The 19,119-nt window shown below is 51.3% G+C and overlaps 6 protein-coding genes across 6 annotated transcripts; 4 read left to right on the top strand and 2 right to left on the bottom strand.

The window, feature by feature from the left end:
• Positions 1-1,181: 1,181 nt before the first annotated feature.
• Positions 1,182-2,157, bottom strand: DSM5745_07630 (putative transcription factor RfeG; the record flags this gene model as incomplete). Its single annotated transcript, XM_026749646.1, has 3 exons — positions 1,182-1,832; positions 1,893-1,937; positions 1,963-2,157. The coding sequence occupies 3 exons, from the start codon at positions 2,155-2,157 to the stop codon at positions 1,182-1,184; spliced, it is 891 nt and encodes a 296-aa protein (XP_026601678.1).
• Positions 2,158-6,073: 3,916 nt separating this feature from the next.
• On the top strand, positions 6,074-8,080 carry DSM5745_07629 (DNA-directed DNA polymerase eta; the record flags this gene model as incomplete). The annotated part of the gene is made up of 1 exon (XM_026749645.1): positions 6,074-8,080. The coding sequence occupies one exon, from the start codon at positions 6,074-6,076 to the stop codon at positions 8,078-8,080; it is 2,007 nt and encodes a 668-aa protein (XP_026601677.1).
• A 132-nt stretch (positions 8,081-8,212) lies between these two features.
• Positions 8,213-10,260, bottom strand: DSM5745_07628 (uncharacterized protein; the record flags this gene model as incomplete). Its single annotated transcript, XM_026749644.1, has 7 exons — positions 8,213-8,396; positions 8,487-8,816; positions 8,879-9,375; positions 9,426-9,548; positions 9,613-9,732; positions 9,808-10,015; positions 10,067-10,260. 7 exons carry the CDS (start codon positions 10,258-10,260, stop codon positions 8,213-8,215), a joined length of 1,656 nt encoding a protein of 551 aa, XP_026601676.1.
• Positions 10,261-10,906: 646 nt separating this feature from the next.
• Positions 10,907-12,731, top strand: DSM5745_07627 (uncharacterized protein; the record flags this gene model as incomplete). Its single annotated transcript, XM_026749643.1, has 5 exons — positions 10,907-11,458; positions 11,512-11,936; positions 11,991-12,284; positions 12,331-12,563; positions 12,616-12,731. The coding sequence occupies 5 exons, from the start codon at positions 10,907-10,909 to the stop codon at positions 12,729-12,731; spliced, it is 1,620 nt and encodes a 539-aa protein (XP_026601675.1).
• Positions 12,732-13,427: 696 nt separating this feature from the next.
• On the top strand, positions 13,428-14,588 carry DSM5745_07626 (uncharacterized protein; the record flags this gene model as incomplete). Its single annotated transcript, XM_026749642.1, has 2 exons — positions 13,428-13,646; positions 13,704-14,588. 2 exons carry the CDS (start codon positions 13,428-13,430, stop codon positions 14,586-14,588), a joined length of 1,104 nt encoding a protein of 367 aa, XP_026601674.1.
• Positions 14,589-15,160: 572 nt separating this feature from the next.
• DSM5745_07625 (uncharacterized protein) lies at positions 15,161-17,112 on the top strand (the record flags this gene model as incomplete). The annotated part of the gene is made up of 4 exons (XM_026749641.1): positions 15,161-16,136; positions 16,184-16,298; positions 16,350-16,932; positions 16,996-17,112. 4 exons carry the CDS (start codon positions 15,161-15,163, stop codon positions 17,110-17,112), a joined length of 1,791 nt encoding a protein of 596 aa, XP_026601673.1.
• Positions 17,113-19,119: the final 2,007 nt, after the last annotated feature.

Here is a 19,119-nt window from a genome sequence, read left to right as displayed (position 1 = left end):
AAAAATGCAACTCCAAGACATCGGTGGAAACAGCACTAATCAATCTTCGAGGAGAAAAAAAGAGAAACAGTGACAGCATGCAGGCGCAGGGAAGCAAACTAGATGAGTGAATAATAAACAAAGGAGGGAGAGACATAGTGTTGTGTTGAACTCACTGGAGCTTGACACTGGATCCACCTTGAGAGTTAATTACGCCCAGGGAAGCAGGAACCATGGCCCATTGGGAAGGGCTATGGAAGGATAGAAGGGTTGAGAAGGGTTGAGCTCCCTAACAACCATAGTGAAAATGCTGACACATTGATGCCAACTCTGCTCTTGAAGATGATGACGAGGGGACCCATGCAAGGTATGGAACGATGAGATATCAAAAGCTCAGTGGAAAGTGCAGAGGGTTAGTCTTGATGATGTGGCTCAGAGGATTTGGAGGAGAGACAGGTCTGGATAAGCCCGTAAGCAGATCTTCAATTAAGTTTGAAACAACAACGTCAGAAGGTTTGACAGAGAAAACGCCATATATGCTCGTATCTACATCACTGTATATCAACGCCCACACAGCCGGGGTATATTGCAACCTCTCAGGCAAAACATGTCGTGGCAACAACGCCCCTCGTAACATATTAGGAGGCACCAAATGAACCGGGCAACAACCGCTGGGAGTACACCACGAGAAAAACCAAAATGGAGCGGACCAGTTGCCGAATAAGACAAGGTATAAAAGACATCAGGCGGCCGTGAGCATTACAATGAATCAGCCAAACAGCCACCTTTTCATAAGCATCACAAACAGTTGGTGGATCTTTACATTAGAAACGCCAACGTGGTCTTCCATGAAAGCGAGCAAGGGACACATCCTGCGGAACCAGCCGACGCCTATGGAGAGACACTCGGCAAAACTGTCAACGACGCCCCACAACGTCCAGGTGAAAAGAGCAAGATCCGGTATTCTAAGGTTCGCTTCCCCAAGGCTGCAATCGGTCCCGAAACAATGATTCAAGCACACTTTTCCGGCATGATATTCCTGTAGGCAAAAAAAGAGATCCGTAGAGGCTCCAGGGTATGAGCGGCAGAGGAAAAAAATCTCATGACGTAAAATTCATTAATCCCGCGGCTTTTCCAGTCAGGAAACACAGGCATCGACATAAAACACCTGTGCTCGCAGGGAGCGGTGGAATCATTCTTGATCACCGCGTTCGGCGGGGAGCCTCTCTTTCTCTCGCTGGCTGCGGCCTACTGCGGTCATACGTAGACTCCGGAGTGTATCTGGGCTCCATTCCTATCCGTGGGTCGGGGGCAGTGGTAGCAGGATAAGCCATTCCAGTGGTAACAGGAGAATAATCAGCATCGGCATCATATCCAGGACCGGGGTACCGAGGGGCATTGTTTCGCCCGTTCTCGAAACCATAGCCAGAGCTGGCGTAAGTATATGAAGGGTGGACCTCAGAAGTTACCGGAGGTTGGTTTGGAGCACTGTAGGGAATGTGTTGAGGAGGGTACGGGGTCTGACCAGCTGCGAAGCCCGAGTGGTTTGCAGGATAGGAAGGAGCATTTGAGTATGACGGACTTGAGGTTGCCGGGTAGCCAGTCTGGTGATATTGCTCCGAATACTGCTGCGGTGGTGCAGCGTAGGTTGTGGGAGGAGAAGGGCCTTGACCATGGGACATTTCAGGGTGCATAGAACTTGACATGGAGGTCGAGTATGTGGGTGTGGCCCGGCTGGGCTGGGAGTAGCTGTAGTCCTGGATGTAACTACCCCGGGGGTAGCCTTGGTCAGCGCGACTTCTCACGTCCGCTTCCCATCGAGCGGAGTCGGCTTTGAGATCAGCAATCATTTCCTGGAGGACAAATACGTTAGTTCGCCTCCCCGAAATACCAAAATCTGGAAAGGAGCATACTGATGTGAGGTTTCGATATGCGCGGATGAAGAAGCCACCGCGACCCTATTCACAAGTCAGTAAGGAAAACCCGGGTGTTCGACTCATCGAGACCAGCTGCTTTGGCACTTGTACGCGGTCGATTCAAAGGATCAGGGAGACGGACATTGTGGTTTCCAGGTCTTACTAGAGCATCATTTCCAAGGTAGCGGCAGATATCGGCCTGAATTACTTCGCGGCTAATACCATCTCCGGGAATAAAGTATTCATTTTGACGGCTAGTCATCTTGTCCAGGGAAGAGTATCCGGTGTTTATTTAGACAGAGTGGGAAGATCCAAATGGCCAAAGGGAGTCCAGGGAAATAGAGGCCGGAAAGTCCAGGTAAATGTGGTGACAGGCGATATCAATTTCTGATGTTCTTCAAGAACAAAACAGGCAATTATGAGGCTGGAGCTCCAAGGCTGGTAAATATAGCAAATCTGAATTTGATTTGACAAGGTTTTCCAAGTGGGATAGAGGCGTGAGATGATAGGTTCCAGATGGGGTTTATGGCTTTCCAAGCGATAACGAAAAGAAAGAAATCCCGGTGTATGAATTCTTTGTCCACGGTTGTCAGGTAGTAAAGTGATGATCCTCGGGAGTATCCAGCAGGGAGTTGATGCAGAGAGTCGAGGTGACGAAGGCCACGAGACAGGATAACGAGGTGGGCGGAAGATGACTAGAAGAGGGGTTAAGGGGATCCAGGTTTCAAGGCCGTTGGTCGTTTTCCAGCGATGTTTTTGTACAGATTATGCAAGCTGGGAGCCGATGATAGCAACCAGGGCAAGGACGTGACTGGGAATGGAGGAGGGAGAAAAGGAGGATGAGAAGGTTTGGAGGAAAAGACGCGAGACAGCGAGATAAGAAGGGAGCGCTGAAGAGCGAGGCTGCGAGGGGGCAATGTGGGTTTGAACTTTTTGTGCCTGTGCTCCGGCAGCGATTGATTGGGCTGTTGCGTTGGGCCGGGTTTGGGCTGCTGGTGCCACGATTGAAGATGACTCCACCTCACCGCAACGGCAGCAAAGACAACGCCAGATTTTGCATGCACGGCCAGACAAATAAGGCTTAGGCGCTTGGCCATCGAAGCCCGTCGACGTTGATGGGCCATGGCCCATCATGGTCCACGACTTGCTCCAGCACTGTGTCGCAGTGCTGTCTCTTCCCGCCTGCTGGTCCTTATTATTGGACGAGACCCAGCCTGGAAGATCAGCAGAGTATCACCCAACTACATCTCCGAATTATCCGTACTATAACTAACTATCTGGAGGACGATAGACCCAATCTGGAACTGAGTATGAGGGCAGCTTGAGAAGCAAAAAGAAGTGGACACAGGCGCAGAAGACAGCTTCTTTTCCATACCGACTTCCGAGGTCAGCGCCTGAACGACTGACTGACTGACAGGTTCTCGCGCCTGGCAGCAGTCCACCTCGTCTATTATTCGATGACTATCCTTGCCTCACTTGGTACCACAGACAAGGCTTCTCCCTCATCCCAAGCGGCTTCTGCCCAGCCTCCGATCGAGAGTTTCATGCCGGGGATGCGACGTACAGATTCCGGGGCAAACTGATTACGAGCGCTCGTCTTTTCTTCTGTTGATGCTTCATAATCTATTCACAAAGAATGCATCCCAGAGGCAAGCAAGCAAGCTGCGGCTAGCATCCCCCGGTTATTCGAGTTACCATATGCGGATTACGTGATATACAGTGTCACCTGTTTCCCAGTGCTTGTGGAAGGATTGTCGCTTCGCACTCTTGGAACTGTATAGAGCCAGTCAATTGTACATTTCGAAGGCGTTCCTGTCATTGACTGGATGATTTTGTCGCCTCCATTGATGCTGGGTGACGGTGACCTTGAATTCAGCCAGTGAGGCACTGGAATAGGATCTTGCGTTGGGCAGTCATGCGTGTGGCGGCTTGGGCACGCTGCACTTGTAAGATGTCAGATGGGCATTATTGTGCGGATGCTTCCATACTCGGCTTCACAAACTCCATTGTCCACTAATCATGTCGCCCAATGTTTATAGATTTCGATGCGGTCGCGAACCAAGGCTCCATTCCGTCCGGGCCGTCCATACCCTTGGGTCCTGACTCCTCAGTCCTTGCATCACTGGGGGTTGGGACGTGGTTGTCCAATCACTCTTTAAACAGGTTAATCGTTGATTGGATTTCGATTCTCGCCTAGCACTGGCCCTGCATTGGTGATGGTTCTTCAACGATGAGACTTGGGACAGTGTCGCCTTCCAGCGTGCAGCTTGCCGCATCTAAGAAAAGAGCTTGACTGGGCCCACGCTTCTGGCAACAATGTATTGTTTAACCAGCCTGTGTGCGGGTCTTCAGATATATTGCAGATGACCTCACTCTCGGCTGCCGCTGGTCCATCGCAATATCAATAATATCCCATCGGTCCATCGTGGGATCAGCTGCTTCAGTTTCGGCGTTTCTCAACAGCACCGTTCGTTTGCCCCTACCAAGATTTTCACATGCTATTGTAAACAGGGCACACCTTGTTCGACCGGTCGACTCCCTGAATATCATTAAAAACAGACGACTTCCGTCACCGTGCGCACACTGCGCATGGTTATTCACTGCTCTTTCGAGTGCTTGGGCCCTGGCTCCTGGGGCCCCGAACGTGTTGCCATCATGCCAGCTGCTGCATGTCAATACATATAACGCCTCCTTCCATATTTCATCACCGTTTCCTTGCGTCGGACATTCTGTCCACTCATCTGTCGCAGGGAGCGATATCCGAGATGCCTCGCTCGCTTCGCTGTTTCGAATCAGAGCGTTATCACGTTGGAATGCCGCATAGGAATTCTCTCAGCGCTGTCGAGCTTTGATACGACTGCCGCTGCAGCCCGGGACGTGGCCGAGCTCGATCGTCCAGCGAACTGTCTGAGACGCATTTTCTGTAAGCAAACTTGCTGATAGACGGTATGAGCTGTGCGTGACGGCTATCGACGGGACTTGAAACCACCTGAATACGTGGCGCGCTATTCATCGCATTGAACCTGCTCATATGTCCGGGGTCACCGTGTACTGGTGCCCAGGGCCCAAGCAGGTACTGTCAGCTGCTCTCTCGATTTGCGCGTCTTCTCTGAGCCTTGGTATATCAAGATGAAGAGAAATCCATTCTCGACAATCTGGTGAAGCCAGCAGTCAACACCACCTTATCTTCGACGGCAAAAGCGGCGGCATCAAAGCAAGGGATAAACATGATCAGGGTCTCTAAACATCTCGAGCGAATCCGTGCCAACTTCTCGACTGCATCACCAGTACGTATCGCTAAGTAGCAGGACCATGGTTATATGGTAGGCCGTAGGCTAGGCGCGAAGAGATGAGTGACTGAGCTTTCTTCAAGGAGCGCTTTCCATTAATAAGTCAAAAGAATGGCCTCTATGGTCTAGCGGTATTTGTATGGATCTAGTGCACTATCCCGCTAAGGTACGACACAGATGAGGGAGGAACGACCCTGGTCTGTTCCTCCATCGCACTTTCCTTACTTAGTAGGCTACTTATATGGAAGGCGCAAGCTACGAGTCACCCAGGATAGGAAGGAGCTACCGGCATGGTCGTGGCTGCTCTTGCCTTCTAAAGTAGATCTTCATACATGGTACTATTCAAAAGACACTATGGACGGGAGACTTGCTCATTTTTGAACAGATCTTTCTCTAAGTATCCTTTACTCTTAATTATAAAGATCTCGTCCTCGAATTTTGAGAAGGTACCACAGCGTTGTAGTTTTCGACCGATGCAAGAATATTGTTTGAATTGTGGTTCTAGTACTCAACAGGACCTGAAGATATATTTCTACTGCCGCACGAGTTTGAGCACTGAATGGCATACGAGACTGCTCGAAAAACACAATCTATAGCAAGAGCATATGTAAACTGCAGAAAAGACCTCTTAGAGAGTTGTCTAAGCATATGGCGCTCTGTAGAGCAAGTCGACTTCCCATAACAAGCCCTTGAGCCTGGTGGGAAGTGGGACTAACCCGAATAGGGATATCCGGGCCATGGCCGGGAACCGCAACAAGCGATCCAGACCAGAAGCCTGGAATAAATTTCAGGATCTGCAAACTATGAGATCTAACATCTACGCCTTCAATTCCAATCACCCATCAGCATAGTCTATTCCGACATGGGTATCCCATCGCTGCCACGAAAATGCCTCGCTCTTTCGCAGAACCCTCGCCCCCTTCCCCGCCGTTCCCCTCCTCCAACGACTCCCTGAAGCGCGCGCAATCCCGCTTTACATTCAGGCATTTGAATCTCCTCCGAACAGCGTCCCCTGCCTCCCCTCTCCGCGTAATCGCCCACATCGACCTCGATGCCTTCTATGCACAATGCGAGATGGTGCGGCTGGGAACGCCGCGCGAGACGCCGCTCGCCGTGCAGCAGTGGGACTCGCTGATTGCGATCAATTATCCGGCACGCGCGTTCGGGATCACACGCATGATCAGCGCGAGGGAGGCAAAGGCCAAGTGCGCGGATATTGTCCTGCAGCATGTCGCGACCTTCCGAGAGGGCGAGGGCGGCAAGTGGGCGTATCGAGCGGATGCGTGGAAGAGTATCGGTACCGACAAGGTCTGCCTTGATCCGTACCGTGCGGAATCACGGAAGATCTTGAAGACGGTTAAGGAGGAGCTGGCTAGGTGGTATACGGATCTTAGTGGGGGCTTGTCGGGATTGGGACTGGGCAGTCAGGGCAAGATACAGGAAGCGTTCGTTGAGAAAGCGAGTGTCGACGAGGTCTTTATTGACCTTTCGACCCTGGTCTTCGGTGTTTTGCTCCAGCGGTATCCTGAGCTACGGGAGAAGCCGCACGGCGATGATAAGGTTGCACCGCTGCCTTGCCCGCCGACGACTGCGCTGGACTGGAACGCAGAGGACTGTTTGGTTGACCTAGACGAGAACGAGACCGAGGTTGACAACCCCGACTGGGACGACATCGCCATGCTCATCGGGGCCGAGATCGTCCGAGCCGTCAGAACAGCTGTCTGGGATACCCTAAGCTACACCTGCTCCGCTGGCATCGCCAAAAACAAAATGATGGCAAAGTTAGGCAGCGCGACGAACAAGCCCAACAAGCAAACTATTGTGCGCACGAGAGCGATCCAGAATTTCCTCGGCGGCTTCAAGTTCACCAAAATCCGCATGCTTGGCGGCAAACTTGGCGACCAGGTCACTGCACTGTTTGGAACAGAGCAAGTCAGCGACCTACTGAACGTATCTCTCGAACAATTCCGCGCCAAGTTGAACGATGAAACGGCAATATGGCTGTACGGGATCATTCGCGGCGAAGATAAGACCGAAGTCAACCCCAGAACCCAAATCAAGTCCATGCTCTCTGCAAAATCGTTCAGGCCGAGTATAAATACTTTCGACCAAGCAGACAAATGGCTGCGTATTTTTGCGGCAGATATATACGGCCGCCTCGTGGAAGAAGGTGTCCTCGAGCACAAACGCCGCCCCAAAACAGCCGCATTGCACCATAGACAAGGCGCACAGGTGAAATCCCGACAGTTGCCAATCCCGGGGTCTGCTACTATCGATGAAGACTTGCTCTTTGATCTTGGGAAGACACTACTCCGACAGATCGCTGCTGATGGGGCTGCGTGGCCGTGTTCGAATATCTCGTTGAGCGTTGGTGGCTTTGAAGAAGGGGTGTCTCGGAACCGGGCAATTGACAGCTATAGCTTTCTATTACGTGGCGACCAGGCGAAAAATGCGGCGTCGTTGGCTTCAACTCGGATTCACGCCATGGATGAGGTACCGATGGAGCAACAGTCTATCGAGAAGCGGAGAAAGACCGAAGATAGTGGGCTGAAACGTTTCTTCAACAAGCCGAATGGCTCGGGCATGGAAAAATACGTAGCTGTTGATACATCGGATGTCAACATTAACGATGCACAGATGACGGATAACATTTCGCCCACGGCCCAAGTAGCGGCAGCATCCCCCAACACCTTCAAATGCCCGCGTTGTGGAAAGGGCATTCCAATTCATGAACAACAGGAACACCAGGATTTTCACTTTGCGAAGGATCTTGAGTTGGAAGATAGGCAAGCCTCCAGAAGCTCCCAAGCAGCTCAGTTGCCGAACCCTCGAAAGCCTTCTCGCGGTGGGCGCGGAGGCAAATCAGAAAAGCAGACGCGACTTACGTTTGGATGAAATACTCCTAAGCGTGTACAAATGTCTCATGAAGTGGTTATTTGATTATTCTAGTCTTCATTGACTTGTCCTCTATACTGCATTCTATCCTCTCTAACCCAACCAACTCTGCCGCTCTGCGGCAAGGAAAAATCAGTGCAGCAATCCATCGTCTTTGAGCTGCTGGACGTATTTCCAATACTGCGCAACACTCGTTTTCCGAAATTGTCGACCCCATTTCACAAAGACGAAAAATACCGCCGTTTGAGCAAGCCCAGCAAAGGCCGCTATGAGGAAAGCGTTTTGATAGCCTAGATTCTCTACCCAGGGTGTGATGCTATCGAGAGTTAGCGGCAGCCCGAACACCAAGCTAGTGTGCATCAGGGAAGGGAAAGAAAGTGGGCCATGGACCGAGTTGCAAACATACCCGTAACTGACCGCAAAACTCATCGTATTTCTGATCAGGATGACGGTGACGATTGCGTCCGCGCCGAGGTCCTTGTAGCAGTCGATACAGTAACTGATGGGTAATCCGCAGCCGACTGTCATTGCCGCAGCCAGGGCACCCATTGCAAAAACCGGACCGAACCAGTGGACCTCGTGCGCGGCGCCTACGCCCCAGAGGAGCAGCGCCCCGGGCAGAACGATGAGCAGTGCGGCGTAGAGCCAGAGACGCTGCTCGGGTTCCATGATCCCATTGTTTCGGCGCGCTTGCCAAAGGATGAATTTATCGCCGACCGGGCCTGCGTAAATTGATCTATATGCTCAGCATGGATTGGTTAGCAGTGCAGTGCGGTATATTCAAGGAATTTTACATACCCGATAACCACACCAATCAGGCATGAAACGTATGATAGACCGACGATACTAGCGGAGAAGTTATACGGCGCGCTCGACAAGATCAGCGACGCGGTGCCGTTTAGCACGTTGAAGAAGCAGACCGTGGCCCCGTACATGAAGCCTGAGAACACGACTATGGGAAAGGAGAAGTAGATCAGAGGCCGCAAGACCATTCCTGTCACGGGGACTTTGGTTTGCAGGTCTTCGCGTCGGACAAGCTTCATCTTCTGGAGAAAGCTCTTCTTGGATAATGTTTCCATCTCACCCTGGGCTGTATCTATGCCTTGCGTTTGTGGTTGGGTGTTTTTCTCCACGTCTGAGGTTGATGTTGGGTCATTGAGAGATGGCGCACTGGACGTATTGTTGCTAGGACTGGGAGGAGTTGCTGCGGTAGTGGCTGAGCGGCAAAAGTTTGTTTCTTCCATGAAAAATAGAAGAATGATGAACGCGGCGCCACAGAAGATAGCGCACCAGTGCTGTCAAGCAGGTTAGTGTGATGCTGCTGCTGGATCTATTGTTGACATACGAGAACCCATTCCCATCCCTGACCATCATTGATAAAGCCCGCGATGACAGGTGCGAGGAAGTTGCTGCCAACTAGAAAGAGGGCGTAGAGTCCGACATATGTGCCTCGTTCATGAGTGAAGTACTATAAAAGCCATATCTATTATGATCTGGCTGATGCTTTCATGTTCTCGTTTGCCATGACTTACCACGTCGGCGATGGAGACCTCGCATAAAGACTCGATAGGGGCGCCAATTAGACCCTGGACGACTTTGTTCGCAATCCACTGGCCGTTGGTCGTCGCGTAGGGTGCCCACAGCATTGTACCCTGTCACCTCACGGTTAATTATTGTGAGATCTTCGATAGCGCACGACGGACACAGCTCCAAGAGCAACAACGCACCATACTTCCCAACGACGATAGCAGGTATATTGGACGTTTACCGAATTTCTGAGCCAAGGGCTGCCAGATCAGACAGCCCCAGCCGAACGCGAGAAACATGTAGCCAGTTCCAGAGTTCAGATCGGCAACTGTTAGGTCTGTGGCGTCTGAAATGGGCACGAGAACCGAGTATATCGCGGCAGAGGCGATGCCGACTGCCTGACAGTAACTGTGAGGTAGTTAGGCCAAGTATTTTTGAGGGTAGGCACGGATGCATTACACGCAAATGCAGCTGAGAAAGAGGAGCTTCCTCCTTGGGCTCCAGTTCAAGGGGTCATCAGGGTCGTCTGAGGGTGTGGGGATGAGCACCACATCACGGCTCGCACCTTTAGCGTGACGGGATGATATTGTGCTATCAAGATCGACTAGATGGACGGTCCCTGGGATGAAATCAGAGGATGATGGCGACGACATTCTGAGGCACAACCAGTTGCGGATCAGAACAATGAGAATGCCCTTGGAGTGATAAAGTGAACGAAACAACGAGTGGGAAACAGGAATCCAGACCAGATCCACGGAGTTATATTCCCATGGACCATGGACCATGGTGCTGTCTTAACTGGCCGGCGTTGAATATGCTTCGTAGATACCAGGACGGCAAGGGATGGAGGTGCATATCTTCTCCAAACGTTTATCGTCGACCTCTGCTGGACTATCAGAGGTTGATACGAAGGTGCCAACAAGATCCCGCATCTAGACTCCAACCGGTGGGAGACATTTCGCCAATAGCGTCTAATTGCGAACCCCCAAATGGGACATCAGATAGGCGTCGTCTAGTGATCATTAACCAATCCTGGGTATTTGCGAGAGAACCAACCAACCACGGTTATTTGCGAGGCATCAGGGCATGATTCTTGGAGTAGATATCTCAGACTCCGAGCAGTCCATGGCCCGTCCGAGATACAGCAACTTCACGATCTCTGTATCGATTAAGGGAGGACGATCCGCGTGTCGGTTGTAGGACATGGCCAGGAGTAGCCAGGGAATGCTATAAATTCACGTCCATCCTAAATGTCCAGTAATTCAGGACACACTCGAACACACCTCCCAATTCGCAAGCATGACGCAAGCTCCATGGGAGACCAAGGGCGAGCATTGCCGCAAGGTCTTAAGCAATTCCTTGAACCAAGAGTGGCTTCTGCCCCTCGAAGATCTTCCACCGACAGATCGGCTTAATGTCTCTAGTTTCATTGAGACATGTGGTCGTCTTACTTCACGCGAGCTGGAAATCACCCATAGTGATGCAACTTATTTGGTTGATCAGATGGGACAAGGAAAGCTGTCTGCAGTCGAGACTGCCACTGCATTTCTCAAGCGAGCGCACATCGCCCACCAGCTTGTTAACTTCGCGACCGAGTTTATGGTCGAGGATGCCCTAAAGGCTGCAGCCGAGCTTGATGCTCACTTCCAAGCGACTGGAAAGCTCAAAGGACCCCTTCACGGTATCCCGATCTCGACCAAAGAGCATATTGGATTCAAGGGCCGCATCTGCCACTCAGGATATGTCGCTTGGACGGAAAATATTGCGCAGGAGGATGCGTTGATCGTTCGTCTGCTAAGGCAGGCAGGCGCTGTGTTCCATGTCCGGACGAATGAGCCTCAGAGTGTCATGGTAGGCATAGTCATTTCCGATCAGGAGTTCAAGATGTGCTAATCGATAGCCAGCACATTGATTGTAGCAACAACATTTACGGGACGACAGTGAATCCTCATAACCGAAAGTTGACACCCGGTGGCTCCAGCGGTGGCGAGGGTGCATCATTAGGTCTTCGTTGTGCAGTATTGGGAATTGGCACGGACATTGGCGGCTCTGTGAGAGTACCGGCAGCCTTTTGCGGTGCATATGGTCTACGAAATACTGCGCTGCGCAACCCTTATAAAGGAGTCTGTCTTGCCGGCGGTGGACAAGAAAGCATTCGCTGCGTTATCTCGCCCCTCGCAAACACGGTGAAAGACATCAACCTCTTTCAAAAGACGCTGCTTGATTTGGAACCCTGGGAGGAGGAAACCTCGCTGGTACCAATGCCATGGAGAAGGGTTGATCCAATGCAGCCGGAGCAGCTTACCATAGGTATCATTTGGGATGATGGGTCAGTATCCTTTCGGCCATGGACGGGCTTCTATTGCTGACTTTAGCCTTATAGGGTCATCCACCCTCACCCGCCAGTTATCCGCGCATTGAATGAGGCCAAAGCGAAGTTGATGCAAGCGGGCGCCACGGTAATCGATTTCGAGCCGTACGATCACCAAGAAGGGATAGACATCGTCTCAGCTCTATATTTTCCGGACGGGGCCCAGACTCAAAAACAGATTCTCGCCCAGACAGGAGAGCCGATAGCGTTCCTGACAGAATGGATTTTCAATAAGGCAAAGCCAGAGCCCTTGTCAATAACAGAGAATTGGGCCTTTAACGTGCGCAGAGACGCCTATCGTGATGCGTAAGCTCAATCTCTCAAACCACCCATGATTGCTAACATGATCCAGCTATCATAAAGCCATGAAAGATCGGGGTGTTGACTTTATCCTCTGTCCGGCGTACATAGGGGCAGCAGCGGAACTGGGCGGCGGACAATACTTCCACTATACCTCGATTTGGAACATCCTTGACCAACCTGCTATCACTTTCCCAACGGGCCTGAAGGTCGATCCGGCGATTGACGTTGTTGAAAAGGAATATAAGCCTCGATCTGCGGATGACGAACGTGAGTACAAGAAGTGTGAGTATAATGTCCCCAATGCAGTGGAACTCGCTGACGGAGTGAATTGTAGACGTCCCTGATACTTTTGTAGAGGCCCCGATTGCGTTGCAGCTGGTAGGAAAGCATTTTCGGGATGAGGAAACCGTAGCTGCGGCTGAAGTGGTGTCGAGCATCGTGCAGAGTTGAGGACTCAATTTGTAGAAGTCGTTCCTGCCAACCATTAACTCACACCCCGTGACATTATGGCCATAGATCTTGCCTCAGATACTGTAGCCTGGAGAATGATAAGAAGCTAGCTCCTCATGTACCCCGCACTTGCTGGCTAGAGATAACATCGCAATCGCATCTTCTGGACCCTGGTCTGCTCTACCTGAATCGACCCTCCTCTTATAGCACGGACAAAGATACAATCCACAACAGGGGGCTAATCATGAGCAACGCCAGGCTGCGAACCAAAACAGGATGCATCACCTGTAAGCCTAGTCAACCACGCGTTCAGCACCTGCTGACCTTTTTGCAGGCAGGAATCGTCGGGTAAAATGCGGGGAGGAGAAACCCCGATGCCGGAATTGCTCAGTTCGAGACGACCAGTGTATCTGGCCCACTGTGAGGGAGCTCTCTGACCGGCGACATCGCCATTCAAGTCAACGCCGGCCCACACCACGTTTATCGTCACCGGAATGTGTGAGCAGTGCATTGTCTCGAGAAACAAGCCCTTGTACCACGAGATACACCACAAACCTGAGCCTGAGCCATTCCTCCATTTGCTCCGAGCTGGAGCTGGAGCTGACTTACCATATGCTGAATGTATTCCACCCAGTGCTCGTGCTTCCAACCTGGGACAGGTCCCACCTTATGGAATATCATTTTGAACTCGTCAACATGATGCTTCAATGCCAAAGCGTCAAATGGGCTGTTTTGGCGAGTGCTGCGTCCAACAAGTATGCACTCACCAACAATATCCAATATCAGAAGGTTGCCCTTGAGTACTATTCGCGTGGAGTGGAAGATGTAAAACGAGCTATAGGAAAACTGTGCTTTGATCAGACCGTCCCTAGCATCTCACTCATAACGACAGTCATCTATCTATACATCTACGATGTAGGTTGCCCCTGAAATCCTTTGATGTTCACCCGGTAACATATTGTATGCAAACAGCTATGGGGCCAGGACACGGCCCTTGACCCTCGTGGGCATGTAGCTGGCGCTGTTAAGCTACTCAACCTGCGATACGACAAAGCTCTACCACTAGCGATGACAAGGCCATTTGACCGTCTTACTATAGAAAGCGTGATATACCAGGCCCTTTTACTTTCAATCCGGCGGCCATTTGCGCCAAACTTTCATATTGACTCAGAACTCCTCTATAGAAGTGAGGTTATCCTAGGCACCGAGGCGTTAATAAATGCAGCGGACCACTCTAGCCCCGTGCTTGGGGTGTCTGTCTCACTGTACCGTCTTATTTTAGATATCATTGATTTTCGCAACCTGCCTGCGCAACAGATCACTGCTGATGCTCTCCGCCACCTGAGAACAAGGATGAAGCGGTGGGAAGCCCTTGTACTGGACACAGGAACATCGAACTCGCATCTACACATGCAATTACAGGCCAGGGTCGGAAAACCGGATCCCTTTCAGAAGAGTATCATGACGCTCTACATCCTTGCGGCTTCCTTGCTTCTGGATTGGAGCACCGAAATACTATCAGCTCGGCACTTATGTGTCAATGTAGTGAGCGCGGATTCAGAGGACAGGGATGCTTTTCATCCGAATGGTTTATCCAGCTGGCAAGTCGAACGCGCTCTGCCCCTTCTTCGGCAGCCGAATTGTGTTGAAACCTGGAGCCGATGTTTTCTAGGGGTGTGGCCTTTATCAATCTTTGGTTATGCTGTAGTCAATGACGGGGAAATGAAGAGGATGTTGCGGGATATACTACGGCAGGCGTATCAGCGTACCGGATATGGCGAGATTGGAAGAGTCTTGAATGAACTGGAGACCTTGTGGAAAAGAGGAACACACCTGCACCCTCATCGGATTTCGTGAGAGAGGAACGTCTACAGGCAGTGGTGACCATGGGCGAACCCGGGCAAAGCAAACCTTGGAAACCTGGTTCGCAGCAAAATCCTCCAACCACAGTTTCTTTCGGCATTTTTGTTGCAACGAGAAGCACCATTGGCCGCAAATATGCGTGTTTGCGCATCTTGAGACTCTTTATGCAGAGTCTGTAGGCTGTACTGTAGGTACGAATGGAAGGCTCAGCAGGCAAACTGCTGCGGTGTGACATCAGCTGGCACAGCCGCGGGGTCGTTTCAGCAGAACAGACTCATCCACATCCGCTCGTTCACCTGTCACGACCCTTCCTCTCTACCGCAATGCAATCATCACGATTTTCCTGCTTTTCTGCCTAGCAGGACGTCTTCCAATACAGTGACCACGATCCTTCCGCCAATTGTCGCTCTTTTATCGTGGGTACTATCACGCGGATCCTGACATCCATCAAGAGAGTCGCCCCACAGCCTCATCACCAAGCGTCTTGAAGCGCCGGCGAAGCCTTTCCGCATTATTAGATACAATTCGCTCTTTACACACCATCTTATCGCTTTCTATAGCCCAAAATGCACCGTCGAAGCCGTCCAGTTGTATATGACGATGTCATGGATGACATGGAGGAGATCTATATGAAGGGCGAGCCAGTACAAATCGATCGGGACCTACGCTACGCCCACGGCCATGGCCATGGTCATCGAATGCCCCGTGCACCAGGGCCACCACCACCACCACCCGCTGTTGAGATACTCCCAGACCGTCGCAACCACAGAGGCCGCTCAAAGCCAGAGTACCTGCATGAAGATCTGGAATATCTCCGAGACGATGTTTTGGCTGCTGAACGGCGCGCGCGACTTGACCTGGACGCATACCGCGCCGAAGAAGCTAGAAAGTTGAAAGAAGAAGTGTTCAACACTTACGAGCCTCGACTACGGCATCAACCTCAACCTAGACACCGTGGCAGGCGACGCTCAAAAATTTCGGATGTCGAAGAGGTGTACTTTTCTCATGATGATTCAGATCACGATCATATCGATAGCGAATCTGATGAAATGGACGAATTTATTGAAAAGAAGCGATCGATGTCTCGGAATGAACTGGATCCTCGCAAGGGGCCCTTACCGCGCAGCAAAAGCTTGAAAGAAGAAAAGCGAGCACAGCGGTCAGTATATGGTGATGGCTTATACCCTAAGAACAGCCGCTCGCTTGAGGAATATGAGAGAGAAAGAAAAGGGCCACGTCCAAATGCTGTTACGCGCCCACGTCACAGATCACATTACCATGTTGACCTGGAATCGGAGGAGACCGATGAAAGTGATGAGAGTGTGGATGTTATTCCTCAACGTGGTGGACGGGGAGTAGTACGGAGAAATCATGTCGAGCAGGAAAGATACTCTGCCCGGAGGCGAGAAACATCCTCTTTGTCATCGTCATCGCCTGAATCTGCTGGGTCGTCTGCGGATGAACTTCCCAAGGTACCTTTACCAGTCCCAGTGCCACCAGTCTATAAAGAGTCGTCTAGGAGACATAAACCTCTCGGTCATGGTAAGGTTTCTTCAAAGCTTTTATTGCAGCCGCTCACCGTCTAGCAGCACCAGTGCATCAAATATCTCGTCCTCCTAGCCCCCCTAGCCCGCCGAGATCGCCCAGTCCACCTCGCGTCCCAAGTTTAGAGACTGTTCTCAACGAGCGTGAGCTTCGTCATAGGTATGTCCATCGCCGTTTGTTTTCTTACTTTACACACTAACTCCGTAGTAGAAAAAAGCTAGAGAAAGCGGCCAAAGAAGAGATTGAGATTGAAAGACGAAGCAGAGAATCGCTTCAACTGTCATCCGACTCGCGCCCTAGACGGAAGAAAGGAAAGCCTATAGCCATAGTCGAGCAGCCTGAAGTTGCCGAACGCAGGGAACTCCTCGTAGAAGCGGAGCGAGCTGACCCACGAGTTACATACAAGGAGCGCGAGCGCGAGATTATCGAAGAAGACTACCGACGAAGTTCACCTCACAGCGATAGCACGGACGACTGGGCCATTGTCTCAGCGCCCTCGAAGTACAGTCCCGAGAGAGAACCCCCAGTTGTCGATGTCCGCGAGGAACCATCGAGGCCCCGACACAAAAGGAATCCCGTCAAACCCCCTATCGACGAGGTCAGAGATCCCAAACCCAAAGGCGATAATCCCCGCGGCAAAGTAGGCCCGCGCTACATCGGCATCAAAGACCGCCGCGAGCGCCTCTGGACCGAGATCACCAAGGAATTAGTCGTGCGCGAGGCGATCGAGCGTGCAGGATACGAGTACGAGGAGCTGGACACGTCCTACTATATCTTCTCTTATCTCCATCCTGTGAGTTCATTCTACTAGCACCATCCTTTTATAACCGGACTCTAGCTGACGAATATCAATTAGGACGACGTATCCGCACTCATCGAAGACTCAGATAACATCCGAGGGGCACGCCGGCGTCGTATTCAAGAGATCCAGCGTGAGCGCGCGTCAATGCCCCTGCCCTCGTCTTCACGGTGATCGCCGAATAAAGCCGCCCCTATGCTTGCTGAGAGGCCTCCATCGCCTCCTGTTCCGCCGTCACCTCCGCGTCAACACCGCGAGGACAGGAGGGAGGAGCGAAGAAGGAGAGAGCGTGATAGGGTACGCGAGGAAGACATTGTTGCGATTGAAGAGGGTGGTCGGTATAGGGCTCGCTCTGATCGGTGGTAGATGCTACTCGGTGTGGATCTATACCTGCGTCGATGGAGGTTGGACACTCTACACTGTGGAAATCGCTCATTATATTCGACACATAGCCCGCCCTCAACATCTTGTGGCTGTGCGCCCGTTCGGAGTAAACATACGGAGTATGATATTACGAAACCCCATGTGACATGCTAGATTATGAATTTGATGACGAATTGAATTGAACACCTCTATAAATAGCCAACGGGGCATGATATGGGCCATGGCCACTACTACCTATGTATACATCCTCAGCTGCGCTGCTGGAGTAGGGTATGTTGTCTCACCGAGCCATACGCTATTTGAGACCGGACAAATGATAGCCTCTTTCTCTATCTTGACGGTACCTGCTGATCAAGCATAGACCCAGAACTATTTTTCTGTCTTAGTCTGTACAGAGTGCTCCGTAAAATCGCAGAATGCCAGATACTGGAAGCCTGAGACATCAACATTCCTCTTTCCTCTTCAGGCTCAGCCAAGCCACAGCAGCTCGCTGTCTCGAATACCGGCTTAGGAGGACAGACCCCCTTCAGCAACCTGTCTACTCTGTACGTAGTACTGTACTACGGAATATACTACTAGTCCAGATCTCCGCAGTGGATGGGACCATGGTCAAAACGCCGTGGTATGGTTTGGAACCACGTATCCGGAGTCTATGGTTCAATGACCAGCCCATCAACATACAATTCTTCGAAAACAATAAGCTTGGGTTCGAGGGTGTAGATAATTTAACTAGCCACAGACCGCAGCACATTCTCTCTGTGCAATTGTCAACACTCAACAGTCTCCAGAGCGGCTGGGAGCGGGAATGGCATGTCGCATACCACTGACCACGGCCCGGCCGAGCAAATCGCGGTAACCCACTGACAGTCTGACAGTGACGGCTCAGGCTGGAATCTGCCAATCTGGATCCCGGATGAGCAGATGATTGATCTGCTGGGTGCGGCCCGACCGGAAGGAAAATGCTACGCGAAATAGTAGTATGTAGGTACATATGGTTGGGCGACACCGATGCCTACTGTCCCGGCGCACCCTGCTCCAGCGAGTATAGATATGAATGTGATTCTGAGGTCTCAGGAACTCGCCGCGTCTTAATGAAAAAGACCATAAAGCAGGGCAGTATGGTTACCCAAGGCCCGAGGTGAAAGCGCGATAATCGCCACTCGAAGGTCGAGGCTTGACGGTGGATCATTCCATAGTCTGTGGATAGGATTCGTCATCCGCGATTCCCGTGAGAGTGGATTGTGGAGGCGGGCTGGGCTATAGATTAAGAGTCTGGAACATGCAGTTTTTATAGACCAATACACCGAATATTGACGTCTATTTATGGTAAGAGGTGTCAGTCTGATGACTATTGAGTTGTTGTGTATGTTAGTTTGGTGTCTTATAGTATGTTTGTTGCGCTCGCTGGTGGGAGATAAGGGTTAGACTGGAGTGGCATACCGACCGAGCGAGGCGGAATGCTCCGGGTTCTGTATGGTATACGCCGTCAAGAGGAGAATGAATCAGCAAGGGCTTTGCACGATGTACATATGCGAGTGTGCACTGGACGGAGATATATCGAACTCCTCTGAGTGTGAGCAGATACTCCGTAGGCATGAGTGCTAACTGGCTGGCTCGAGTAGAACCCGAAGAAGGTTGCTCCGCAGAGCTCGGCAAATATGAGCCGGTTGTTAGAGTTGGTCGATAAACCCCTGTTTTCAAATTACAACAAGAAGGTTTAGGTGTATGCTTAGTATGTATCGGGCCATTCCAGCCACATATTATGCAGGGGAGTAGCTGACCGTGGCCGTTGGTAAT

This window comes from Aspergillus mulundensis, assembly GCF_003369625.1.
Source record: "Aspergillus mulundensis strain DSM 5745 chromosome Unknown scaffold_8, whole genome shotgun sequence".
Classification (NCBI taxonomy): domain Eukaryota; kingdom Fungi; phylum Ascomycota; class Eurotiomycetes; order Eurotiales; family Aspergillaceae; genus Aspergillus; species Aspergillus mulundensis.
Note: the sequence above shows the minus strand (reverse complement) of the source record. Positions and strands in the feature narration are given on the sequence as shown.